The 25224-nt window shown below is 27.6% G+C and overlaps 8 protein-coding genes and 1 pseudogene across 8 annotated transcripts, besides 2 other annotated features; 7 read left to right on the top strand and 2 right to left on the bottom strand. All coding sequences in view use genetic code 12, as the record gives it.

The window, feature by feature from the left end:
- Positions 1 to 573: 573 nt before the first annotated feature.
- Positions 574 to 2613, top strand: CD36_19290 (annotated as a pseudogene).
- Positions 574 to 2613: a sequence feature (in-frame stop codons;~Similar to C. albicans LPF29;~Similar to C. albicans FGR51;~possibly Candida-specific;~Similar to a C.albicans gene family identified as FGR (filamentous growth regulator) genes; designated FGR1, FGR2, etc.).
- An 815-nt stretch (positions 2614 to 3428) lies between these two features.
- CD36_19280 (protein ure2 homologue, putative) lies at positions 3429 to 4454 on the top strand (the record flags this gene model as incomplete). Its single annotated transcript, XM_002418363.1, has 1 exon — positions 3429 to 4454. The coding sequence occupies one exon, from the start codon at positions 3429 to 3431 to the stop codon at positions 4452 to 4454; it is 1026 nt and encodes a 341-aa protein (XP_002418408.1).
- A 318-nt stretch (positions 4455 to 4772) lies between these two features.
- Positions 4773 to 5798, top strand: CD36_19270 (U3 snoRNP protein, putative; the record flags this gene model as incomplete). The annotated part of the gene is made up of 1 exon (XM_002418362.1): positions 4773 to 5798. The coding sequence occupies one exon, from the start codon at positions 4773 to 4775 to the stop codon at positions 5796 to 5798; it is 1026 nt and encodes a 341-aa protein (XP_002418407.1).
- A 518-nt stretch (positions 5799 to 6316) lies between these two features.
- Positions 6317 to 8320, top strand: CD36_19260 (amino-acid permease, putative; the record flags this gene model as incomplete). The annotated part of the gene is made up of 1 exon (XM_002418361.1): positions 6317 to 8320. One exon carries the CDS (start codon positions 6317 to 6319, stop codon positions 8318 to 8320), a length of 2004 nt encoding a protein of 667 aa, XP_002418406.1.
- A 642-nt stretch (positions 8321 to 8962) lies between these two features.
- On the bottom strand, positions 8963 to 9427 carry CD36_19250 (mitochondrial import inner membrane translocase subunit, putative; the record flags this gene model as incomplete). Its single annotated transcript, XM_002418360.1, has 1 exon — positions 8963 to 9427. The coding sequence occupies one exon, from the start codon at positions 9425 to 9427 to the stop codon at positions 8963 to 8965; it is 465 nt and encodes a 154-aa protein (XP_002418405.1).
- Positions 9428 to 11064: 1637 nt separating this feature from the next.
- On the top strand, positions 11065 to 13455 carry CD36_19240 (dual specificity protein kinase, putative; the record flags this gene model as incomplete). The annotated part of the gene is made up of 1 exon (XM_002418359.1): positions 11065 to 13455. The coding sequence occupies one exon, from the start codon at positions 11065 to 11067 to the stop codon at positions 13453 to 13455; it is 2391 nt and encodes a 796-aa protein (XP_002418404.1).
- An 809-nt stretch (positions 13456 to 14264) lies between these two features.
- CD36_19230 (DNA-directed RNA polymerase II subunit, putative) lies at positions 14265 to 15074 on the top strand (the record flags this gene model as incomplete). Its single annotated transcript, XM_002418358.1, has 1 exon — positions 14265 to 15074. One exon carries the CDS (start codon positions 14265 to 14267, stop codon positions 15072 to 15074), a length of 810 nt encoding a protein of 269 aa, XP_002418403.1.
- A 444-nt stretch (positions 15075 to 15518) lies between these two features.
- CD36_19220 (U5 small nuclear ribonucleoprotein component, putative) lies at positions 15519 to 18449 on the top strand (the record flags this gene model as incomplete). The annotated part of the gene is made up of 1 exon (XM_002418357.1): positions 15519 to 18449. The coding sequence occupies one exon, from the start codon at positions 15519 to 15521 to the stop codon at positions 18447 to 18449; it is 2931 nt and encodes a 976-aa protein (XP_002418402.1).
- A 1425-nt stretch (positions 18450 to 19874) lies between these two features.
- CD36_19210 (SWI/SNF complex component SWI3, putative) lies at positions 19875 to 22916 on the bottom strand (the record flags this gene model as incomplete). The annotated part of the gene is made up of 1 exon (XM_002418356.1): positions 19875 to 22916. One exon carries the CDS (start codon positions 22914 to 22916, stop codon positions 19875 to 19877), a length of 3042 nt encoding a protein of 1013 aa, XP_002418401.1.
- A 1304-nt stretch (positions 22917 to 24220) lies between these two features.
- Positions 24221 to 24397: a mobile genetic element.
- Positions 24398 to 25224: the final 827 nt, after the last annotated feature.

Here is a 25224-nt window from a genome sequence, read left to right as displayed (position 1 = left end):
GATAGAAAATTCCAATTAACAAATTATAGATAAGATCAACTCATGCATTCCAACTGGTCAATTTCAATGTTCTGATTTTGTTTAAAAAGGGATCAAAAATATCATTACACCAAAAGTTAAAAGTTAGGATTTGTGAATATGAGTAAATGAAGTAAGAGTATCACTTATATAAGCTTATAATTTACAATAAGAATGACGAATTGAATATTGAGAGAATTTGGTAGTCCGCAAACACTTTGTATCTTGTGATTTAAGGTATTTCCAACAGAGCTTTTTTTTTTGTTTCGAACACCAAAAGAACTTTCAATCTAATATACTCATAAATTATTCAACATTTGGCTTTTTTCCTTTTTAAAACTTGAAATTGTTTTCATTCAAACCTACTTTGAAAACACGAAAGATATTACATAATTCTTGTATTTGAAGATCAATCAATCATTTCCTTTTCAAAATTTCTTGGGGTTGCTAAATGACAAATTAAACTACGCGTCAACAACTGCTGGACCGGTATTAATCAACAGCAAATTTCATATTAATTTTGTAAATTTCCAATTACTATCTTGAAGTATTATCATGGTTCTCATAGGTGACGACTCCAAATTTTTTATCAAGTTATAAGAACTACCATCTGAAATTATTACTACAATTATTGATTTTATACCAATATGTGCATTACCAGAGTTATTATGTTTCCTACCAATTCAAGAGGTTGTAGCATCTAAAATTTTGTCAAACGTAAGTATTACCGATCAGGTTGAAAGACACAAGTGGAGTAATGAACTAGGTGTTGGTTACTCAAAATGTTCTTGCCAACAGTTCAAAATCACACTCAATAATTTGAAGGAGGGTATTCATCAATGGAATGTGTTCCCAAGTTGCATTCAAATAGACAATGGGGTCCAATTTTCACGTGTTGTGACCACTTTCCCTGAAATTTTAATTGATGCTCTGAGTATTAACTGTTCTTTTAATGGGAGAAACGATCAAACACCAGTGGTGTTGTTAAGGTCATTTTTAGAATCCAAAATTAAGCTTGATTGTTTGAGTTTGTCAAATTATCTAAATCCAATAACAATACCTCCTGTTGCTAAAAGCATTCAATTATTGGCCGTTTCATTAGCTAGTTATGTTATCCCTGGTGTAAAAAAATTGAATATCACCACAGCAAATACTAGTGTGACAAACCAAAGATTCATATTTTCTTCTGATTTAGAGGATTTAAAAATCGTTACTAATCGGTTAATCGAAGTTACATTACCTCCGATCTTGCGAAAATTAGAGATACTTGCAGAACTAGTCTCAGTAAATGTTGTATCTGAAGAATTGTTTAATTTAGAGTATTTAGTACTTAAGTTGCCAAATATTCAGTCTTTTGATGAAACAGGAATAATTGCTCCAAATCTACAAAAGTTAACCTTGCATTCTTGTGAAAAGTTGTCTAATTTTGAAGGCTTACGACAATTCCGACATTTAAAACATTTGGAATTTCAACAGTCTAATTACCCCATTGGTTTGTTTAATGAAGACTCCTTTCTGAAGCTAGAGAACTTACAATGCTTGGAATGTCGTATTCCAAGTTTGGAAGGTTCCGACAACTCACTGTTAACCTTTCCTCCAAATTTGAAGGTATTAAGAATTCAAAACACTGGCTTTCAAAATGTTAATTTCAGTAGTTTGGTACTCCCCACTAGTTTAGAGGTTTTAAATCTTCGTGGTATTTTTTTTAATGACGGACATTTGGGCGAGAATTTACGGAAAGTTAATATTCATACTTCAAAAGTAACATTGGAAAGTGACTTTAGAATCCCTCATATGGTTGAAGAATTTATATTGACTGCCAAATACCTAACTTTTGTAAATTCAGATTTCATGTGTCATTTGCCAACTAGTCTTGCAGGTTTGCATTTAATTGCAAGCGAGCTGGGAAAAATGAACTCTCTTACCCAAATGGTGAAGTGGCCGTTGATGTTGAGTATTTTGGTCCTCAAAAACTTAAATATTGATCATCAGACATTAAAGTTGTTGAATTTGAAAGAATCTAGACTTCAAAGAATTGAAATTCATATAGGTAATGTCAAAACATTAGATGCTGGTTTATTTCCCGTTAGTGTTAGGAATTTATCCTTACTGTATATGGGAATACGACAATTACCAGATTCGTTTGAAGAGTTGGAAAATGTGCGTTATTTGTCATTACAAGGAAATTTGTTGAGAGAATTAAATCCTGTTAGAATGCCAATATCATCATTAGAGGTTTTAGATTTAAGTCACTGTAACCTTCGTTATATTTCACCATTCTTGGTTTCAATGTTGGATGAAAAGAACAAGAGGGCCAAACTCAGGGTCAACGCTAAGGGAAATTTGAATGTTAGTGTTATCGATATCAGGAAGACATTGAAAGCGATTAAAAGATTCTCATTAGATCTCAGTGGATTTGATACAACTTTAGTTGAAATTGCTAAACGTTCTTCTCGTTTGCATTGTAGGGCAGAATCCCTTGACCCTTACATTAAAGGATCCAAAACAGACGATCTTTACAATGGAAGTGAATAAATCCTTCTGGATGGAGAATCTAGTAGTGTTAAAAGGAGAAGAAGAAAGACTTTGGAATGATGACTAGACTAATCGTTTGTTATTTTCAATAATTATTGTACTATGAATAGTTTTTTTTTCAAGTAGAAATGAATCAAAATTATTCTATAATTTAGTTTACACCATAGTAGGCATTATGTATTAAGATAATCGATGAATAATAAGTTCCCATTCATCCTATAAATGTATAGACCAGAAGAAGGTCGTGTACATTTGCTGCAAAGATAATCAATTCAATAAAAAAAAATCAACGCAAGAGGCACGTGACAATGATAATATTGGGTTTAACAGATATATCAATTTAAAATATTATCAACTATTCTTGTTTTATAATCCATTTAATTAAGGGTTCTTTAATAAAGAATTGGATTGTATATATAATATAGTTAATCTTTTATAATCTCTTTCTTTATTTCTTCTTTTATGGTTTGTTAAAAAAAAAAAAAAAAATTTGAATTTCTCCCCAAAAATTAAATTCTTAAAATTTAATCATTAAAATTTTTTTTTTTCTTCTTTTCAATCATTCATTCATTCATTCAATCATTCAATCAATTTGGGCCGTTTTTAATTTAAATCAAACAAACAAACTCATCCACAACTACCTACCACCTACCACCACTAAATCAATTCATATTATTCCATCAATTACCCAAGGATTAATTATTTTTTTCCAATTAAGAGTTTGCTTTTCAATTATTTATTTACACATTTACTTATTTATTTGCAAACCATTCTAATTCTTCCATTGATATAATTCATAGATTTTGACATTCTAATCAACAATTTTTGATACAACTCATTTCATTTTCTTTAATTTTCAAATTATCAACAATTATATGATGTCCATTGATCAACGTGTACAGCAAACCATGAATGACAATAACAACAACCCCAGTAATAATAACAATAGCAATAACAATAACACTAACAATCAGAATGTGAATAATAATAGTAATAACAACAACACACATACCATTTCCAATTTATCAGCAGGATTAAAATCAGTTTCATTAACTGATCAACAACAAAATGAAGTTAATTTGAATTTATTACAACAACAATTACATCAAGAAGCTTCTACTCAACAACAACAATCAAGAATTACTCAATTTTTCCAAAATCAACCTACTGAAGGATTCACATTATTTTCTCATCGATCAGCACCTAATGGATTTAAAGTTGCTATAATATTATCAGAATTAAATTTACCTTTTAATACATTTTTTTTGGATTTTAATAATGGAGAACAAAGAACTCCTGAATTTGTTACTATAAATCCTAATGCTAGAGTACCAGCATTAATTGATCATTATAATGATAATACATCTATATGGGAATCTGGAGCAATTACTTTATATTTAGTAACCAAATATTTAAAAGAAAATGGTGAATGTTCATTATGGTCAAATAATTTAATTGAACAAAGTCAAATTTCTTCATGGTTATTTTTCCAAACTTCTGGTCATGCACCAATGATTGGTCAAGCATTACATTTTAGATATTTCCATTCTTGTCCGGTACCAAGTGCTGTAGAAAGATATACTGATGAAGTTCGAAGAGTTTATGGAGTTATTGAAATGGCATTAGCTGAAAGAAGAGAAGCATTAATTATGGATCTTGATGTTGAAAATGCTGCGGCCTATAGTGCTGGTACTACTCCATTATCTCAATCAAGATTTTTCGATCATCCAGTATGGCTTGTAGGGGATAGAACTACTGTGGCTGATTTATCATTTGTTCCTTGGAATAATGTCGTTGATAGAATTGGTATTAATTTAAAAGTTGAATTCCCTGAAGTTTATAAATGGACTAAACATATGATGCAAAGACCAGCAGTTAAACGTGCCTTACGTGGTGATTAGTAAAATATCTAAAATGAGGTGTGTAAACGTAAATATAACAGATGTTGTGTGTATATTGTGTATTGATAGTTAACTTTTTATATATCTTTTTAATGAGGTTCCTACATGAGTCTTGAAAAGGTTGATGGTGGGGGGGGGGGAGGGAGGTATTGTAGTTTGTAAAATGGGAGGCATCTTATATTCCTCACCGAAAACACTCACTCACATACAAAATAAAAAAAAAAAAAAATTTGTACATCTTCTCTTTCAATTCTTTCAATAGTCTATAACTCATCTCTTCACTCTTCTCATTAACAAACATCAATAGCAAAGTCAAAAATGAAACCATCAGAATTCCTATTAGGTGACACAGCTTATAAAAATGCCAAAAAATCATTACAATCATTAATAAATCAATATAGTACGCAAATTAACACCTCAACTAATGATGATAGTACCCATATTAGTTCTACCAACAATCAAGGTATGGCAATTCATTTAGTAATTAGTATTAAAATCCCTTTATCAAGGAAAAAAGATTATATACCAAGAATAATTCCTATTAGTTATAAATTAGATGATATTACAAATAAATCAATCTTATTAATTACTAAAGATCCATCAATTCCTTATCGATCTAAATTAATGATTAAAGATTCTCCTACGGAAGATCTATTTCTGGATATTTATAGTTTTAAAAAATTGAAATCTATGATTAATAGTAGTAAAGGGAAGAAACAAAATTTGATTAAAATATTTAAAAATTATGATATAATTGTTTGTGATCATCGAATTATGAAATTTTTACCAAATACATTAGGAGAATTATTTTATTATAAAAATAAGAAAATCCCATTTTTAATTCAAATGGCAAAACCAATAATCACAGAAATAGAAAGGAAAAAATTCAAAGCTCAATTGAAAGCTAACAATAGTAGTAGTAGTAGTAATGATATTGATGGATTGACAATTTCTAAAGAAAATAAAATTAAAGATAATAGATGTGATCCTAAATATATTAATTTACAAATCAAATCAATTGTTGGAAATACAAATTATTTACCAAGTAATGTAATTAATAAAGGAGATTGTATATCATTAAAAATTGGTTATACAAATTGGTCAATTGATAAATTATTAATTAATATTAATGATATTATTGATTATTTACTTAATAAAGAATATTTTACTTCAATTGGTGGTGAAGGACTTATTAAAGATTTAAATAATTTAGGTAATATTCATGTTAAAACTAATCAAAGTATTAGTTTACCAATTATTGATACTACCAATGGGATGATTAACGGGAAAGATGGTCATGATGATGATGATGATGATGGGAATGATAGTGATTTTGATTTTTAATACTATATAATAGGATAATAGATATATAGACAATCATTCAAATGCTATTATTGTAGACCAAATGAAATGAAATCAAATCAAAGCATAAACCAAATGATTGGGGGGATTGTTGTTGTTGTTTATTGTTTATTGTTTATTGTGTCTGCGCCTATAAATCTTCATTTAAAATCCCGAAAAAAAAAAAAAAAAAAAATTGAACTGAGCTTCAAACCTTCATCACCAACTTATAACCCATCTCCTCATTCTTACTTTCAATTACAACATTAATATTATACTCAAAGGCTATCAACGTACTAGCTTCTGGTCTTTATAGAAAGTAATTTATTTATTTGCATCATTAAGAAGAATAACTTCTATAAATATTATTATTATTAACTACTACTCGAAATACCCACGTTTCACATTCCATTGTTTCCGATTTTGCATTCACATTATCCGCCTTTCATCAATTAAATCTAGGTCTAGGATCATTTCGCCTCATTTTCCATAATAGTTAAGTAAAGACTACATATACAATTATGACGACAATTTCACCTTCTTATGAACCAGTGCTACAGCAACCACACAATAATGATGATTCATCTCCACCACCATCTTATGCATCACATATACTACATGATATTGGATCGCTGGCTCCCATTCGATATATTGGATCATTAATTGAAGAAGCCAATAGAGAAGGCGGTAGTGCCAATGATGACCATGATGGTATTCTTGATATGGTTGAACAAGTGGAACATTTTAAATATAAACAAGATTTAGAACGTAAATTAACTGTTACATCAGTCATTGGATTAGGATTTTCATTAATGGGAGTTCCATTTGGATTATCATCAACATTATGGATATCATTAATGGATGGAGCTAATGTAACTATATTATATGGATGGTTAGTAGTTGGAGGATTCTCACTTTGTGTGATATTAAGTTTATCAGAAATTATATCAAAATATCCAACTGCTGGTGGAGTTTATCATTTTAGTTCAGTTTTAAGTGATGAAAAATATAGTAATATTCTGTCATGGTTTACTGGATGGTTTTTATTAATTGGGAATTGGACTTATGCTATTAGTATAATGTTTTCTGGATCACAATTTATATTATCTATATTTGGAATGAAAAATGTTTATATTTATAAAGAAGATCGATTTTTAGTATTATCAGTTTATTTTATTTTATTAGGGGTATGTGGATTTATTAATTTTAAATTTTCTAAACATTTAGAAAAAATTAATAAAGCTTGTATATTATGGACAATTTATACTGTTTTAGCAATTGATTTTTTATTAATTTTTTCATCAACTAGAACTAATTCACTTAAAGATATTTTAACAAAATTTGATAATTCAAGAAGTGGTTGGCCTGATCCATTAGCATTTATAATTGGGTTACAAAGTTCTTCATTTACTTTAACTGGTTATGGAATGTTATTTTCTATAACTGATGAAGTTAAAACTCCAGAGAAAAATATGCCTCGTGGTGCTATAAGTGCTGTATTTATGGCAATTATAACAGGTATAATTTTCATTATCCCCATATTAACCATATTACCAGAATTAGAAATATTATTAGATGAAAATCCTAATATTATGCCAATTGATTTAATTTTTAAATTATCTACTGAACTGTATTTAATATCATTTTTAATGGCTTGTTTAATGATTGGTACTGTTATTTTCCAAAGTATTGGGTCTTTAACTACCGCATCAAGAAGTACTTATGCATTAGCTCGTGATGGAGGATTACCTTATGCTGATTTATGGACTCAAGTGAATTCTATTGAAGATTATAAATTACCGAAAAATGCTTTATTTTTATCAATGGTTATATGTGCAATATTATCATCATTATCATTAATTTCTCAATCAGCTTTTAATGCATTTATGGGAGCTGCAGTTATATCATTAGCATTAGCTAATGGAGTACCAATATTATGTTTAATGATAAACAAACGGAAAAAAGTTCGAGGAGCAACATTTAAATTAGGGAAAATTGGTTGGATTATAAATGGATTATCAATTTTTTGGATATTATTATCAGTATTTATTTTATGTATGCCTCCAGTGATTAAACATTTAACTTGGTCAAATATGAATTATGCAATTTTGGTGATTATTTTATTTGCTATAATAGCTACTTTTGGTTATAAAACTTGGGGTAAGAAAAGTTTTACTGGTCCAGTTATTGATAATGATTATTTTGAGTTGAATAATTTAGAAACTAACGTTAGTAGTAGTAGTAGCCGTCAGGCTGCAGCTGATGCTAATGTTGACGTAGATGAAAATGATTTTGTTATTATTGGCAACGATGAGGAAGAAGATCCAGATACTTCTAGCAGTAGTAGTCATACTAAAAACAAGAACTGGGATCAAGAAGAAGAAGAAATTAGTATTGAGAATAAATTACCACCAATTAAGAATAAAAAACGAATTAATGATTATCAACCATTAGAAGAAAATGGTTCAAATGAGAGTAGGACTAGTAATGAAGGAGAAGTGATTTTTGATATTGATAAGAATTGAATATAAAGCATTAATTAGATATCAAAACCACGGAGTTAGTATGATTGATGTATGTTTGTTTTATAGAGTTTGCTTATTAATGGTTATATGCATATATATATATATATATAGAGAGAGAGATAGATAAAATAGATATATTAATAACAAATAATTCATTAAAAATAGAAACATATACATATATATAAACCCCAAACTCGGCTCAATCAAGCTAACTACCACAAAATAAATAAGAATAAAAATCTATGAAATATAATCATTTTCCTCTGTTAATTTAATCAATTGAATAACAAAGGGAATTGACAAGAATGTGTGTTTTGAAATAATCCATGGAGTTGTTTTCAGGGTCAAATAGAAAACAGAAAAAGAAGTTCATTAACAAAAAGTCAATATATATTATGTACAAGGGGGGGGGGGGGAATATAACAATTTACATTGCTATTGTTGTTGTTGTTGTTGATGTATCAAGTAATTCAAGTTGTTTGTTCATTAATTAATTCATTCAGTTGTTTGTTTCTCTTTATCAAACATTGCATTCCATTTTATTTCATTAAAGGGCAATCTCCTCAAAAAAAAAAAAAAAAATAAATAAATAAACACCTCCACCTTTCCTTCTATCAATGATCAATTATCCGATAATCATCTTTAAGCAGCAAGGGCGGTAGGTTCTTCTGGATAAACTGGAGCCATAGTAGGTTGTGCTTGTAATCTTTGCATCATCATACCAACCCCTTCGAAAACTCCTAATAAACAAGCACAAGTAATAGCAGAATTTCTTGTATGTTTCCAACCCCCTCTAATAGCTAAAGCTCCACCTGTGAAAAACCCAGCTATAACGGCATTCCAAGCATCTTCTCTTTTACGTATAGCTTTAACTGTACAATCAAATGTTGAAAATAAACCACCCCAAACCCCAAAATTGCCTCCAACAACTGGTGCTCTAGCTTTAATGGCTGATAATGCACCATAACTTCTTTCACCATATGGAGAATTTCTAAAACCTTTTATACCATGCCATACACAACCACCAATGACTCCCATGGCAAAAGCACCACCAAAATCATTTAAAATCACTATTGGACATGGATCTCTAGTATGATCAGCTGACATATTTGTATGACGGTTCTTATTATTATTATTCTATAAGTATGGAAAAAGGTGTGAAGCGTAAAAAAAAATAAAATAAAATGAAAAAAGGGAGTAATAAGTAGATATGAAATGTAGTTAAATCAATAATGATATAGTAATTCCCAATAGAAATCCAATCCGACAAAAAAGAGAAGAAGAAGAAGAAGAAGAATAACAACAACAACAAATTTCTGTTGAAAAATTTTTTTCTTTCTTTCTTTCTTTCTTTCTTTCTTTGCAATTTGGCTGCCAATGCGTTGGATTGTCCAATCTACACGACACTAATTAGCTTTCATTCATTCATTCATACTTCTAAACACTATAAACTAGATGATTCATAAAGGATAAGTTGAGCTTATATTGATTATGGAGGTAGTTATAGAAATGGCAGTTGTTTACAGTTATTAATCAGTGTTGAAAAAAGAGGTTTTGTCAAAGGTTTATTTGAAATTGTTTTGATTAATTTTTTAGAGTAAAATAATTGATTGTGTTGTTACCGATAAGAGGCAAGTTCACTGATTCAGATCAAGAACGATAGTAACCAATCAAAGTATAAAGAATCGCTTAAATATCAAAACAAGAGGTCAATATGTGAAATCAATTCAAAGACTGGTGGTTAAAAGGTAGTTCAAAAGTTTGCAAAACTCTTGCAAAATGTGCCTTTCATCCAATTACAGTTAAGTTCATTGTTGCAATTAATTGATTCAATTTCTAGTAACACTACTGAGTGTGGTTTATGAATAATTTATATCTTGTTTAATTAACCAAAATTGTCTCCTGTTTTAATTGTTAAATCAAGCAAACAAATTGATCTCCTCCTGTTTAATTCTAATCTATTAAAATGGAAAGCAATAGAAAAAGCAAGAGAAAGAGAAAGAGAAAATAAAGGAGGTGAGGTGAGGGGGGGAAGGGACGAATGATGATGAATGGAATAAGGCGGGAAGAAACAGACGAAATTTAAAAGGAAGGAAGAAACGAAGCGCAAATAAAAAAGTCCTTCTTCTTCCCCCCCAACCAACATTTGTGATTGAATGATTCTTGCATAATTCAACACCCGTCAATTTAATTAATTTAAGAAAGAATGGGGGGGGAGGGGTCTTGTCCTCTATCATCATTACCACCACTGTACTAGCACCCGTTACTTGATAATTCCCTATTCTGTTTAATATAAATTATTGATTAAGAATGGATTAAGGAGAGAATAAAAGTGAATAAAATGTGTGTGTGTGTGTGGGGTGTGTAAAAATGTAAATTTCTTGCCCTCTCTCTAAATATTTTTTTTTTTTTTTTTTTATCAACACAATCATTTTTTGTTCAATTCACATACAACTACAACTACAACTACAACTACACCAACCACAATTACAACACATACACATACATAGCAGTTTCTTTAGTATTCATTTCAATCTCAATACTTTATAAATCATTACTATTTGTGTACCATTTTATACAATTAAAAGCATTCAAGTATTAAACTTATTCTAATAGCATTTACTCGATTACCCAATATTCAAAAGAATAACTCGATCCCCTTTCCCACAAACAAAAGCAAGAGTTAATAATACATTTAATAATATATAAACTCAACCACACCAACATCAGAAAACTCAATCATAATGGCGTATAATAACAATAATAATAGTGCCAATTATAATTATAATTTTAATCGACACAATTCTATAGGAGGAAGTTGGCATTTACCCCCACCACCACCACCTCAACCTCAACCTCCTTCTACAGGTGCATACCAACAACATTTATCACCTAATAATCCTAATGGTCAAGATATTTTATCATCAGATTCACAATTCCTGCCACAATTGAAATCAAATCAAATTCCTGGATTCCGTAACCCTTGGTTTTCTCAACAACAAAACGCTACCCCGAATATGTTATCATCTTCTTCTTCATCTACATCAACATCATTATCTCAATCACCGACTAAATCACATCAAATACCATTATTACAACAACATCAACCTCCATTACTAAATAAACGATTATCATTTACTAATAATTTGCCCATAACTTATGAACATGAAAGTACTAGCAATAACAACAACAACAACAACAACAACAACAATAATAATAATAATAATGATAATGGGAATAATGGTAACAATAATGTGCCACCATATATACATCCACCTACTCGTGCTGATAATCCATTTAATCATTATTTTGCCAATCAAGAAGTTACTTTAAGTAATAATGATCGTAGAATGTCTGCTGCTGTAGATGGAACCCATTATAATCCATATGGATTCAATCAACAACAACTCAATGCTTATCCATCTGGTCCTGCTGGAGTTGCAGGTGCTCAATATCTTAATAATCCTAATTTGGGTCCCCTGATAAATGCCAATAGAAGATCATCTGTAGGTGTATTACCCAATTATTATCGTCAACAACAACAACAACAACAGCAAGTACAAATACAGGACCCATCAGCAGCAGCAACAGCAGCAGCGGCATATTATCTTCCACCAGCTAGATTAGGAAGATCAGCTCTGATTGTTCAATATCAACAATATCAACAAGCATTACAAAATCAAAGAATAACTAAACATAAAAACCCTGCACCTAAAGCGAGGAAAATATATAATAAATTGGATTTAACTCCTAAATTTCATCAACAACCTAAATATAGACGATGTTCTATAAATTCAATTCATATATCTCCAGTTAATGCATTATCAATATATTTAACTGAATCATATAGTTTATGTCAACCAAGGAAATTCCAATATTCCAAATCAACTAATCCTAAACGAGTTCTTACTAAACCACTGGAACCTAAATATAATAATGGATATGATAATGAAGATAGTGATTATATTTTATATGTTAATGATGTATTGGGAAGTGAAGAAGGGAAAAAATATATGGTATTAGATTTATTAGGATCAGGAACATTTGGACAAGTTGTTAAATGTCAAAATCTTATTAATCAAACAGTTTGTGCTGTTAAAGTGATTAAATCAAAACCAGCATATATGAATCAATCATTAACTGAAGTTCGATTATTAGAATTTTTAAATACTAATAGTGATGGGAAAAATTTCATTAGATTATTGGATACATTTATGCATAAAGAACATCTTTGTTTAGTTTTTGAAATATTGGCATCGAATTTATATGAATTAATTAAACAAAATCAATTTCAAGGTCTTAATATGAAATTAGTGAAATTATTAACTAAACAATTATTAGATTCAATGGCACAATTGAAAAATTTTCAAATGATTCATTGTGATTTAAAACCAGAAAATATTTTATTATGTCAACCTGATAAACCCAATATAAAAGTTATTGATTTTGGTAGTGCTTGTTTTACTAGAAATACCATATATACTTATATTCAATCAAGATTTTATCGATCACCAGAAGTAATATTAGGATTACCTTATACTGAATCAATTGATATGTGGTCATTAGGTTGTATAGTAGGGGAATTATTTTTAGGATTACCAATGTTTCCTGGAACTTCAGAATATAATCAAATTTATAAAATTGTTGATATGTTAGGACTTCCTCCAAGGCATATGATTGAAGTTGGGAAAAATTCATTAAATTTTTTTAAAAAAAAAATCATCACCACCACCACCAATACCACTAATCCAGATACAAAACCAATTTATGAACTTAAATCATTTGATGAATATTGTCAATTTTTAGAATATAAACGACAAAAACAAGAAGGAAATACTACCACAAATACCACCACCACCACGAATGGTCTGCTGCAACATCATAATCATAATTATAAAAAGGAACAACCGAATAAAAATTATTTTAAACATAAATTATTAAAAGATATTATTATTAATTATAAATTACCTTCGAAAAAAATGACAAATTCAATGATTGAAAAAGAATATCATGATCGATTATTATTAATTGATTTTTTAACTAAAGTATTAAATTTAAATCCATTAGAAAGATTAACTCCTCAAGAAGCTTTAAAACATCCATTTATTATTGATGTTAATACCAATGATCTATAAGAGAGAAGTTGGGCGGGGAGAGATGGTTCTGATACTACTTTTTATTTAAATTTGATTTATGAAACAATATTTTTTTTTTTTTTTTTTTTTTTGATAATTTTTTGAAAATTTTAATGAAGTAAAGAAGGTAATGGTTATATATAACTTTAATAGCAATAATAATAAATTAATATTGTATATCACTTTTAAAAACATTCAACAACAAGATTCAATAATCATAATCTTCATCATCATTATCATCATCATCATCAGTGGGGGGATGAAAAAAAAAAAAAAAAAAAAAAGACAAGGTCGTGTAGATTTGTAGATTGTTTTTTATTATCAACAAAATTAATTTTCCACAAACCAAAAAAAAAAAAAAAAATGAAAGAAAGAATTTCAAACACTCTTAAAAGAGAGAAAGAGAAAAATCTTCAACCAACCAACCAACCAACAAGTAATACTTTCATTTCAACAATATCTGCATCTTATTATTAGTATTATTATTATCAACGGAATAAAGTATCAACACATTGTTTTATAATAGAGAATAATTATCATTTTTATCAATTCACTTACCAAACAAACAAACAAACAAAAAAAAAAACAACCTTCAATCAAATCTGTAAATATCATCATCACCATCATAAATTTATTAGTTTAACATATATATCCAATAACTTCAAATTAATTACAATCCATATAAACATTATTATACATTTTGAATAAAAAAAAAAAAAATCAATTTAAACTATCACCCTTTCTTTACTATTATAGAAACATATAAACATATACACACCCACACACAAAAAGTAACAATTTTATCAATTATGAATGTATCAACTAGTGCATTAGGAGTAAGAAGAAGAAAAGTAGCAACTCAAAATATTGATGATGAAGAAAATGCTGCGGTATTAAAATTAGGACCAGAATTTCAACTAAATCAAATTACTAATGATGGAGAACAACAACAATTAATTGCATTAAATTTATCTGAAGCAAGATTATTAATTCGAGCAGCATTAAAAGAAAGAAAACATAATAAAAATAAAAATAAGAAAAAGAAAAGTAATAATAATAATAATATTAATAATAAAAGTCGTTTGAATGGGAATGGAAGTAATGATATTAATAATAATGGCAGTGGGAATGGAAATGGAGATATCACAAATGATGGGAATAATATAAGTAATAATGATACTAATACTAATACTAATACGAATGAAGACAACATAAATGGAGATAAAGGAAATAATGAAAAGGAAGAAGATGAAGACGATGATGACGACGACGACGATGATGATGATGATGATGAAAATTCAAAAGAAGATGAAATATCAAATATGGAATTAGCAGGACCAAATTCAAATGAAATTGTTCATAAAACATTAAATTTTTTAACTAATTTTGCTAGATTTAAAAATCGATCAAGTTGTGAAACCGTTGAAAAATTATTAAATGATTTTAGTGATCATTGTAATGAATCATTACATCCATTTGAATTAGCTCAATTAGGTACATTAGAATGTGAAGACCCTGAGGAGGCAAAATCTTTAATACCTAGTTTACAAAATAAAGTATCAGATGTACAATTACAAACTTTATTAACTGAATTAAGAAAATATCAAACATTATCATAATTTTTTTGTTCATGGCCCCATCCCATCAAAATATTTTACCATTAAATAAACATAATCATAAACATAAACATAAACATAAACATAAACAAAAAAAAAAAAAAAAAAAACAGTAATATATTATTCTTTTAAAGATATTTTTCTTTATCATCAATTTGTACTATATATATATATATATATATATATCTAAATAAATATTAATTGTTCAAATTAATTGTTCATAATTGATAAATGTAGATTTGAAAAGTTTTTAAAAACACACACACATAATGGATTATTCTCTTTTTTTGTTTATATAATATGGAAGTGAGAGATGATGTTGGATGAGTTGGGTCAAAAAAAAAAAAAAAACAACCACCACCACCACCACCACCACCAAACAATCAATCAAACAAATAACTACTACTACTACTACTACTTATTCATTAAATTATAATACATATTAAAATGGATGATGAAGATTTATATGATGAATTTGGTAATTATATAGGTGATTCATTAGATTCATCTGATAATGATGATGATGATTTATCATCATTTCATCCACCATCAATAAATGATAATGAATATCTGGAAGAAGAAGAACATGAGGAAGAAGAAGATGAGGAAGACAATAATAACACTGCATTGATTAAAAGTAATATAGCTACCAATCAAGGAGAAACTATTTATATTCAATCACAAACTCAATCACTTTCTAATCAACCAATAATTCAACCCATTTATGAAAAAAAAATGAAACTTGAATATACTACACAAAGTTCAACAAATAGTAATGGTGATGAATTCCCAGAATTAACTTATTCACGAGATTATTTAATTTCTTTATTAAATCAATGCCCAGAAAGAATTCGTAATATTTCTATTATTGGAGATTTTCAATGTGGTAAAACAACTTTACTTGATCAATTAATAATGTTTACTCATCCAACAATTTCTAATAATACTAGCAATACGAGATATTTAGATAATCATAAATTAGAAATTGAACGAGAATTAACTATAAAATCATCACCAATAACATTATTATTATCAGATCTGAAATCTCGATCACAAATTTTCAATTTAATAGATACACCAGGTCATATTGATTTTGAAGATGAAATATTATCAGCATTAAATATTACTGATGGAGTTATATTAATTATTGATGCTATATTAGGTTTAACTCCACAAAATCAAGATTTAATTGATGAAATTTTACAACAAGAATTATCAATGATTATAATTATTAATAAATTTGATAAATTAATATTAGAATTGAAATTACCAATTAAAGATTGTTATTATAAATTAGTTGGAATAATTGATGATATTAATGATTATATTAAATCAAATAAAAATAAAAATAAAAACAACAAGACAAAAGAATATAAATTTTCACCAGATTTAAATAATGTTTTATTTGCATCATCAAAATTTGGAATTATATTTAATTTAAAAAGTTTTGCTAAATTATATATTAATAAACAAAATTCATTAATGAATATTAATGAATTTAGTCGTCGATTATGGGGGGAAAATTATTATGATCCTGAAAATCATAAATTTATTCATCATAATAATAATAATAATAATAATAATAATAATAATGGTAGTTTAAATCATCTGTTTATTTCATTTATATTGGAACCCATATATAAAATTATTACTTATACAATTACTAATGAACCAAATGATAAACGATTATCGAAATTATTATGGGAAAATTTCCAAATTTCTTTATCAAATAAATTTGATTATAAAAAAAATGTTGAAGATTTATTAAAATCAGTATTTCAAACTATTTTTAATAATTATGAATCATTTGTTGATAGTGTAATTGAATGGATACCATCAGCAGTAGAGGTAGCGACTAAACAACAACAACCAGAACAACCAGAACAACCAGAACAACAACCAGAAATAGATAATTCATCAATTGATAAGTTGGCTAGAGTGACTAAATTAATTGAATCTAGTGATGGGAAATCATTTAGTTCATTAGTAAGAATATATAAAGGGAATTTAACTATAGGAGATAAAATTAAAATTTATGGAGAAAATTATTATCAAGATAAAGATGATTATAAATTAGAAATTATTAAAAAAATTTATTTACCTGGAGGACGATATAATTTCCCAATAAATCAAGCAAATTTTGGAAATATTGTTTTAATTGATGGTATTGATTCAATAATTAAAAAAGGTACAGCAATAATAACAACCAATAAGACAATAAATGATACAACAATTATTAAAAATTTCTCATTATTTAATTCATCAAAATATATTAATAAATCTATATTTAAAGTTGCTATTGAACCAGAAATTCCATCAGAATTACCAATTTTATTAGAAGGATTAAAAAAAATTAATAAATCATATTTATCATCAATTATTAATGTTGAAGAAAATGGTGAACATATTATATTAACTAAAGGTGAATTATCTATGGATTGTATATTACATGATTTAAGATTTTTTTATTGTGATGATTTACAAATTAAAGTTAGTGATCCAATGATAAAATTTTCTGAAACTTGTATTGAAAATGGATATACCAAAACAAAGGCAACAACAAAAACGGTTAGTGAAAATGATTTATTACTGATAACTATTATTGTTGAACCAATTAATGATATTAAATTAAGTCATGATATTGAAATTGGGAAATTAAATCTTGATATGGATTTTAAACAATTAAATAAATTTTTGAAATTAGAATATGGTTGGGATTCATTAAAATCAAAATCTTTATGGTCAATTGGATCAATTAATGATTTAAAAAATCCAACTATTTTATTAAATGATATATTAGAGAAAAATAACATCAATATTGAATCAATTAAATCATCAATAATTTCTGGATTTAAATGGAGTATTAATGAAGGTCCATTAGTTGGAGATCCAATTAGAAATGTTCAATTTAAAATCATTGATATATCTACCACCACCACCACCAACAACAATAACAACAACAACAGTTCAATTTCGTCGGCACAAATTATTCCATTAATGAGAAGAGCTTGTCATGATGCAATTTCTAATGCATTACCAAAATTAATGGAACCAATTTATCAATTGAATGTTATTTGTTCATATAAAGCAATCAATGTTATTAAACATTTATTAAATAATAATAATAATACTAATAATAATAATAATAATAAACGACGTGGTATAATTGATAAAGTGATACCTATTCCTGGAACTTTATTATTTTTTGTTCAAGGTTATATACCAGTAATTGATTCAATAGGGATTTTAATTGATATTAAATTAAATACTCAAGGACAAGCTATAGGGTCATTAAAATTTAATCACCATTGGGAAATTGTTCCTGATGAATTAAGTGAAGAATTTATAATTAAAACTAGGAAAAGAAAAGGTATATAAGATGTATAATTAATGTTAGTTGGAATAGTTTAAATTAGTCAAAAAAAAAAAAAAAAAGAACCAGAAGTTAAAAACATAAATAATAAGATATACATATATATATTGAAGTTATTAATATAGTCTACTATATTAAATCAATAACAATTTTATTATCCTAAATTCAATTCATATTAATTAAATTAGTAAGAAGTTTTAACATATCCCATCCATATCTATATTTCATAGAAATAGTAATATCAAAACTTCTAAAGAAAAAAAAAAAAAAAAAAAAGAAAGCAACCTCTTGAATTATTAATCCCTTAAAATAAAACAAGACATTAAAATAAGAATAAGAATAAGAATAAGAATAAGAATAAGAGAGTAATAGACCCGACCTTATATATCTTCACCTTTCTACCACCCACCCCCCCTTTTTTTGTTTTTTGTTCATGATCCTCCTACAAGTTATTAACAATAAAATTCAATCAATATAAATTAAATATGTTTCAAATGTACATTAATTGATAATAAAATAGGTTGTTATTATAGTAACAATACTAATACTAAATGATAACAACTTTGTCCTAAATAAAAAAAAAACAATTAAACGTATTAAACGTATTAAACAAGTAAGTAGAATTCTATTATGAATTGATTATAGAACATTCACCAGAAGTTAGACATTAAATCAGCAATACCTAAACGCATACTTAGAATGATACAGAAATATTAAATGTCCAACCTCCAAAAGGATTCAAACCTGGGGATTACATAAATCCATTTCAATAAAAAAAAAAGAAGAGAAAAGAAGAGAAAAGCAAAGAAGAGAAGAGAAGAGAAATGGAAACAGGATTGAAATTTTTCAAATTTTTCAAATTTTTCATTTTTGTAATATTTTACACGCCCCCCCTCCTCTCCACATTTTCTATCTCTTTCTGTCTTTGTTTTTCTATCTTTGTTTATTTATAAAATTCACATCGCCAATTTTCTTTCTTTCTTTCTTTCTTTCTTTCTTTCTTTCTTTCTTTCTTTCTTCTACCAAAATTAAAAAAAAAAAAAAACTTTTATTTATAATCATCTCATTCAATACAAAATACAAACAAGGAAAAATAAAAGGAGGTGGATTCTTTTCGAAGAATTTTTGTTTTTTTTGCAATAATTGTAGTCTTTCTTTTTCTCTTTCCCTTGCCCTTTGCCTTGCCAATTGAAGTTGAGGAAAGTAGGGTTGTGTTTGAATTATATATAATAATAATAATAATAATAATAATAATAATAATATAAACTGTCCCTAAAATAAAATAAAAATAATTCTTTTATTTATTTATTTATTTATTTATTTATGTATAGATATAACAATAATACAAACATATATATATATAAAATAACATTATACTTCTTCTACTTCTACTTGTTCTTCTTTTATTACCGTTTATTATCTCTTGTTTTTCATGGTGCCCAAATTTTAAAAGTTTGTGGACTTTTCAAAGATAATGGTTTAAAATTATCATTTTGTAATTCAACATCATTAGGAACGGCACTACCACTACCACTACCACTTGAATTTATTTTATTAGAATCATTATCAATGGTATTATCATTGTTGCTATTGTTATTATTATTGTTCGTATTATTGTTGGTACTATTATTATTGTTATTGCCATTTTTAATTTGTTCTAATACTCGTCTTGTAGGTTTATATAATAATGATTTAGCTTCATTTAATAATCCACTAATATTATTTATGTTATTACTATTACTATTGCTATTGTTTGATTCTGATTTTGATTCTAATTTTGATTTTGATTCTGATTCAATTAATTTAATGGCTTCTTCTAAATTTTTTATTATACCAATAGTTGATTTTGTTAAAGAAATTCTATCAATAAATAATTCTTCTTGTTGTTTTAAAATATTTTGTCGTTCTCGTTCATAAATTTTTTCCAATTGTTCAATTTTATTTAATTTAGTTTCAATTTTTGATATTTCATAATTAATTATATTTGAACTAATTTTATACATTTCTCTTTCTTCATAATTTGAAAATAAATGACTTCTACCTCCAATTATACCAAAAGTTGTAGCAATTGCAACATCTTTTGTATTTGATTCACGTTCAGTTTCTGCATTAATATCAACATTCCCATGCCCATTATTATTGGTTGTTGTTGTTGTTGTTGTTGTTGTTGTTGGTGTAGTTGTTGTTGAATTCTCCTTATGGTTATTATAAACTTCATTAATTTTTTTGACAATATTTTCATCCATAGCTTTTTTAGCTGCTTCACTAGCAGCTTTAGCAACATTATTATCAACTAATTTTGTCATAAATGCTAAATTTGCTAATACTGGATTATCAATTGAATTAATAGGATAATTATAATTAGATGCATATTTTAATAATTTAATATTTGATTCATCTTCATCTTTAATAGGATTAAATTTATCTTCTAAAGGTAATTTTAAAAATTTAAATATACATTGTTCAGGAGTTTTATTATTGCCAACAACTTGAGCAATTTTATACCAATCATTTTTAAAAGTTTTAATGGCATTAATTAAAGTATCTTCTTCTGTTTTGGTCCAACCATCTTGATGTTTTTTCTTTAATGGTGGCACTTCTTCTTCACTTTCTTCTTCTTCTAATCCATGTTTCTTATTCTTATTATTACCATTTTGTTGTTCCACCTTTTCTTGTTGTTCTTGTTTAACTTCTGAAGAATTATTACCATTTTTTTCATTCAACAATTGTTGTAATTTTTTTACATCAATTCTTTCAACAGGTATACGTGAAGTATCAAAGGGGAAAAGACCTCTTGGTGTATCAAATTTAACATGATAATCTCCTGTATAAGGTAAATCCATTGATTGACCATTAGGCATTTTTTCAAGGGCATAACCAGGTTTAAATTGAGGTCTAACTTGATAATTTATTAACCCCCATTTATTTAAAAATCTATGAACTCTCATTAAAGTTCCAACATCACCAACTAAATTACGACGACATGAAGTTAAAGTTAAAAATTCATTAGGATTTAATCGATAAGAATTAATCATAAAATTTCGATAATTAACATATAATTTAGGTGATTTAGATGGATGAATTGAATCAAAAAATTCTGGTAATGATTCTTTTTCAATTTTATGAATTTTTTTCATATTAAACCAACTGGAATATGAAGGTATAATGATTAAATGAGTTTGTTTAAATTGAGGTTTTTCTTTTGGTGGTTCTTCTTCTTCTTCTTCTTCTTGTTCGTCCTCATCGTCGTCATCTTCTTCATCATCATCTTCTTCTTCTTCTTGTTCTTGTACTTCTTCATTTTTATCTTTTGATTCTGATTCTGATTCTGATTTTTGTTTTTGTTTTTGTTTTTGGTCCATATCAACATCTTTATCAGTTGTGTTTGTTTTTATTTCTAAATCAGCAGTATTAGTGTCTTGATTTGAAAAAGTAGATTCAGTTGCTAAAGCATCAGCATCAGCATCAGCATCAGCATTAGGAACAGAAGATGAAGTTAAAGTTGAAGGTATTTCTGTGGATTGTTTTGATTCATTTGGTTTTTTAACTTCTGTACTTTCTTCTTTAACCTCAGATTCTTTCTGATCATCTGTTGATTCAGAATTATTATTCTTCTTCTTATTCCCTTCTTGAATTTCAATTTGTTGGTTCTTAGACTCAGATTCTTGATCTTTTGAATAATCTAGTTCATCAATTTCCATATTGAAATCTTCTCCATTTATTAAAACTGATGTATCAAAATCATCATTAGATTTATCAGGATCATTAGTATTATAATTCTCATCAAATGAAGGATCATCTTCTTGAATATGTTTTAATTCTTCATCTTCACCCAATTCTTGTTTAGATTCTTCTTTTTCATATTCTTCAATATTGGAATTTTCTGTATTTGTTGTAATAGCAATTGATGTTTCTTGAGGAATATCTATATCCATTTTATCTTGATCATCATTAGTATCTTCAGCATTTGTTGGTTCTTGTTCTTGTTCTTGTTCTTGTTTTTCTGATTCAGAAGTAGGTGCATCTGGTGCATCTGGTATATCAAGTTTCATATCACTATCACTATTATTGTCTTGTTTACTATCCTCATTGTCATTGTCATTGTCATTGTCATTGGAATTGTCTTGATGTTCATTAGCATCATCTTTATTTTCAAGTTCAACATCATTTTGTTGTTCATCATCATTATCATCTGCTGGGTTTGTTTTTGTTTCTTCTGATGACTCTTCACCCGACTCTTCAGTTGATGCTTCTGATAAATTATCATCTGCTACATCTTCATTGGCAGCATCATTATTGTCTTGGATGGAATCAGATGTTTGTTTTGTCTTGATATCTTCTTCTTCTTCTTGCTCATTGTCTTGATATTCTTTTGATGATTGTGGCAGTTGTTCTTGTTGTTGATCAATACATGAGGAGGAGGTTTCCTCATGTATTGAAGGAGTAGTATCTGGTGGTGGTGAAACACTCATAATTTGTCAAAAAAAAAAAAGGCAGTAAAATATTCTATAAGGAATGTTATATGAGGATAAATAAAAATGAATAAAATTTTGGTTGCAAACTTTAATAAACAATAAATTTGAAATGAAAAGTAATAATATTAATATTAATAATAAAATGAAGTATTAGTAATAGATGATCTTGTTGTTGCTATTTTAGGGTTAGTTTGAGTTTGTAAATTGTTATGTGTTGTTGTTGTTGTTGTTGTTGTTGTGGTTTTTTTTTTTTCGTTCAATTTCAATTCACTGGCCCTCCCCCTCCTCTCTTCTCCTCTCCTTCTTCTCTGTTGGTATATTTGATCACTTGTACACGCACTTGACCTAGTTACACTCCCTCCTCATCCTCCTCCTCCTATTACTTATTATTACTTATTACTACTAGTAATATGGTTAACACACCCAGATTGAGAACAACTATATTTATTCTTCTTTAATAATTAGAACTAGAACTATCTTCTCTTCATTGATAGTATTCCCTAGTTAATGATTCTCATTATTCTTATTGCCCTGATAAAGTTAGTTCTAATAGTCATCCCGCCCAAAAAAAAAAAAACAAGGGAATAAATGTCACGTAAACAGAACGAAACAGAAAAAGAGAAAGAAAGAAAGAAAGAAACAAGTTTATAAAAAAAAAAAAAAAAAGAATTGGAAATGCCAAATTCTTCTTTAGTTATTTCTATATATATATATATATAGATATCAATTTCAAAAGATGAATTTAGAAAATCATACAATTACGATTATAGACAAAGGGTATCGATGGGCAAATGAAATTTTTTTTTTTTTTGTAATAAGAAAAAAAAAAAGGGGGAGGCAATTAATTTGAAATGAATTTTTATAATTTCTTTCTTTCTATCTTTTACAGTTTGTGAATTGTTCGTTCAATGTACATACTCTTTCACTTGAATATTCTCCTTCTTATTTACTTCCACCCCCATCCCCCCCCATAAATAGATGTTGAATATAAGAAAAAGTAGTAGAAGGATTTTAACTTTTTCTTCTTGTAATTACCTTAGTCTGTGATTTATTTATTGTCAATAATGTTGATGTTGATGTTGTGGTTATTGCTCGTTGTTGGTAGCTTAATATCTACATAATGACAGTATACTTTAGTTTTATCCTTTATATAATAAACTAAGGTGCATGACACATCTATTGATCCGTTGTTGTACTTGTACTTGTACTTGTACTTGTTGTGCATATAGAAACAAGTTACATTATTCCATTAATTAATACCTAAAAATTAGATGAACCGATATACATACATATATATATATTGTAATGTAATTACTACTTTTATAGCTTGTATTTTCTATATAACTATATATTGGTTGACGGCAAGGCGTCAGAGATAGAGTATATATATGTGTGTCCAACTCTAGTGGTCTGATGCTACTCGGTAGTCCGGTAACCAAGAGACCTGAGATAGGTCTGGTTTACCTAACTATCTCACTTATATGTATATATATATATATATATATAATATTCGGTGGGAAAACTTGTCTGTGGATCTTAGAAACAAAAAAAAAAGGGGGCATGACTTTTTTCTTGTAAGATATCTTCTACTTCCAATTAAATGAAAACTCACCAACTAACTAATGAATGATAGTTTGTTATATAATTCAGTTGAAGAATAAATCAGAATAAAACTCCATCACCACCACTACCACCATTATCACCACCTATATAAAACAAATTATTAAAATTATCAAACCTCATCAGGCGATTAAAGTTGAGACCTGAACACAACAACAACAACAATAATAATAATAGTAGTATTTAAACATCAATTGTCTATTCTCTCTCTTTTTACATTTTATATTATTTCCATCCTTGAATAAATCTCTTTTTGGGGAGTGGGTGGGGGTGTTGTTATAAATATATCAAATATCGTTTCTAATAATAAAAAAAAAAAACAGTAAACTCATAATTGATATTTCATTGTTTTGTTTGATATAGAAATGGTTTCCACTCGTCTCAGACATTAATTATTAAAGTGATGGCAAAAAAAAAAAAACTTCTGAATGGTAGATTGAGGAAGGAGGACGAGGAGGACGAGGAGGAGGAAATATATTACAAGTTTATTGAACAAGCCTCGTTACTGTTACGTACTACAACAACAACAACAACAACTATTAAAACAAGAAATGAAAAGCAATTAACTATAATTAGAAGTGATTAACAATAAAAAAACCGAGCCCCCCTACCCTTACCCCCCACCCCATCCTCAACAGGATATCAAAATCTATTAAAGGTAAAGAGCAAGTAAGAGTCGAGTCGA

The sequence above is a fragment of the Candida dubliniensis genome, chromosome 2 (genome assembly GCF_000026945.1).
Source record: "Candida dubliniensis CD36 chromosome 2, complete sequence".
Classification (NCBI taxonomy): Eukaryota; Fungi; Ascomycota; class Pichiomycetes; order Serinales; family Debaryomycetaceae; genus Candida; species Candida dubliniensis.
This window is presented reverse-complemented; position numbering and strand designations above follow the sequence as displayed.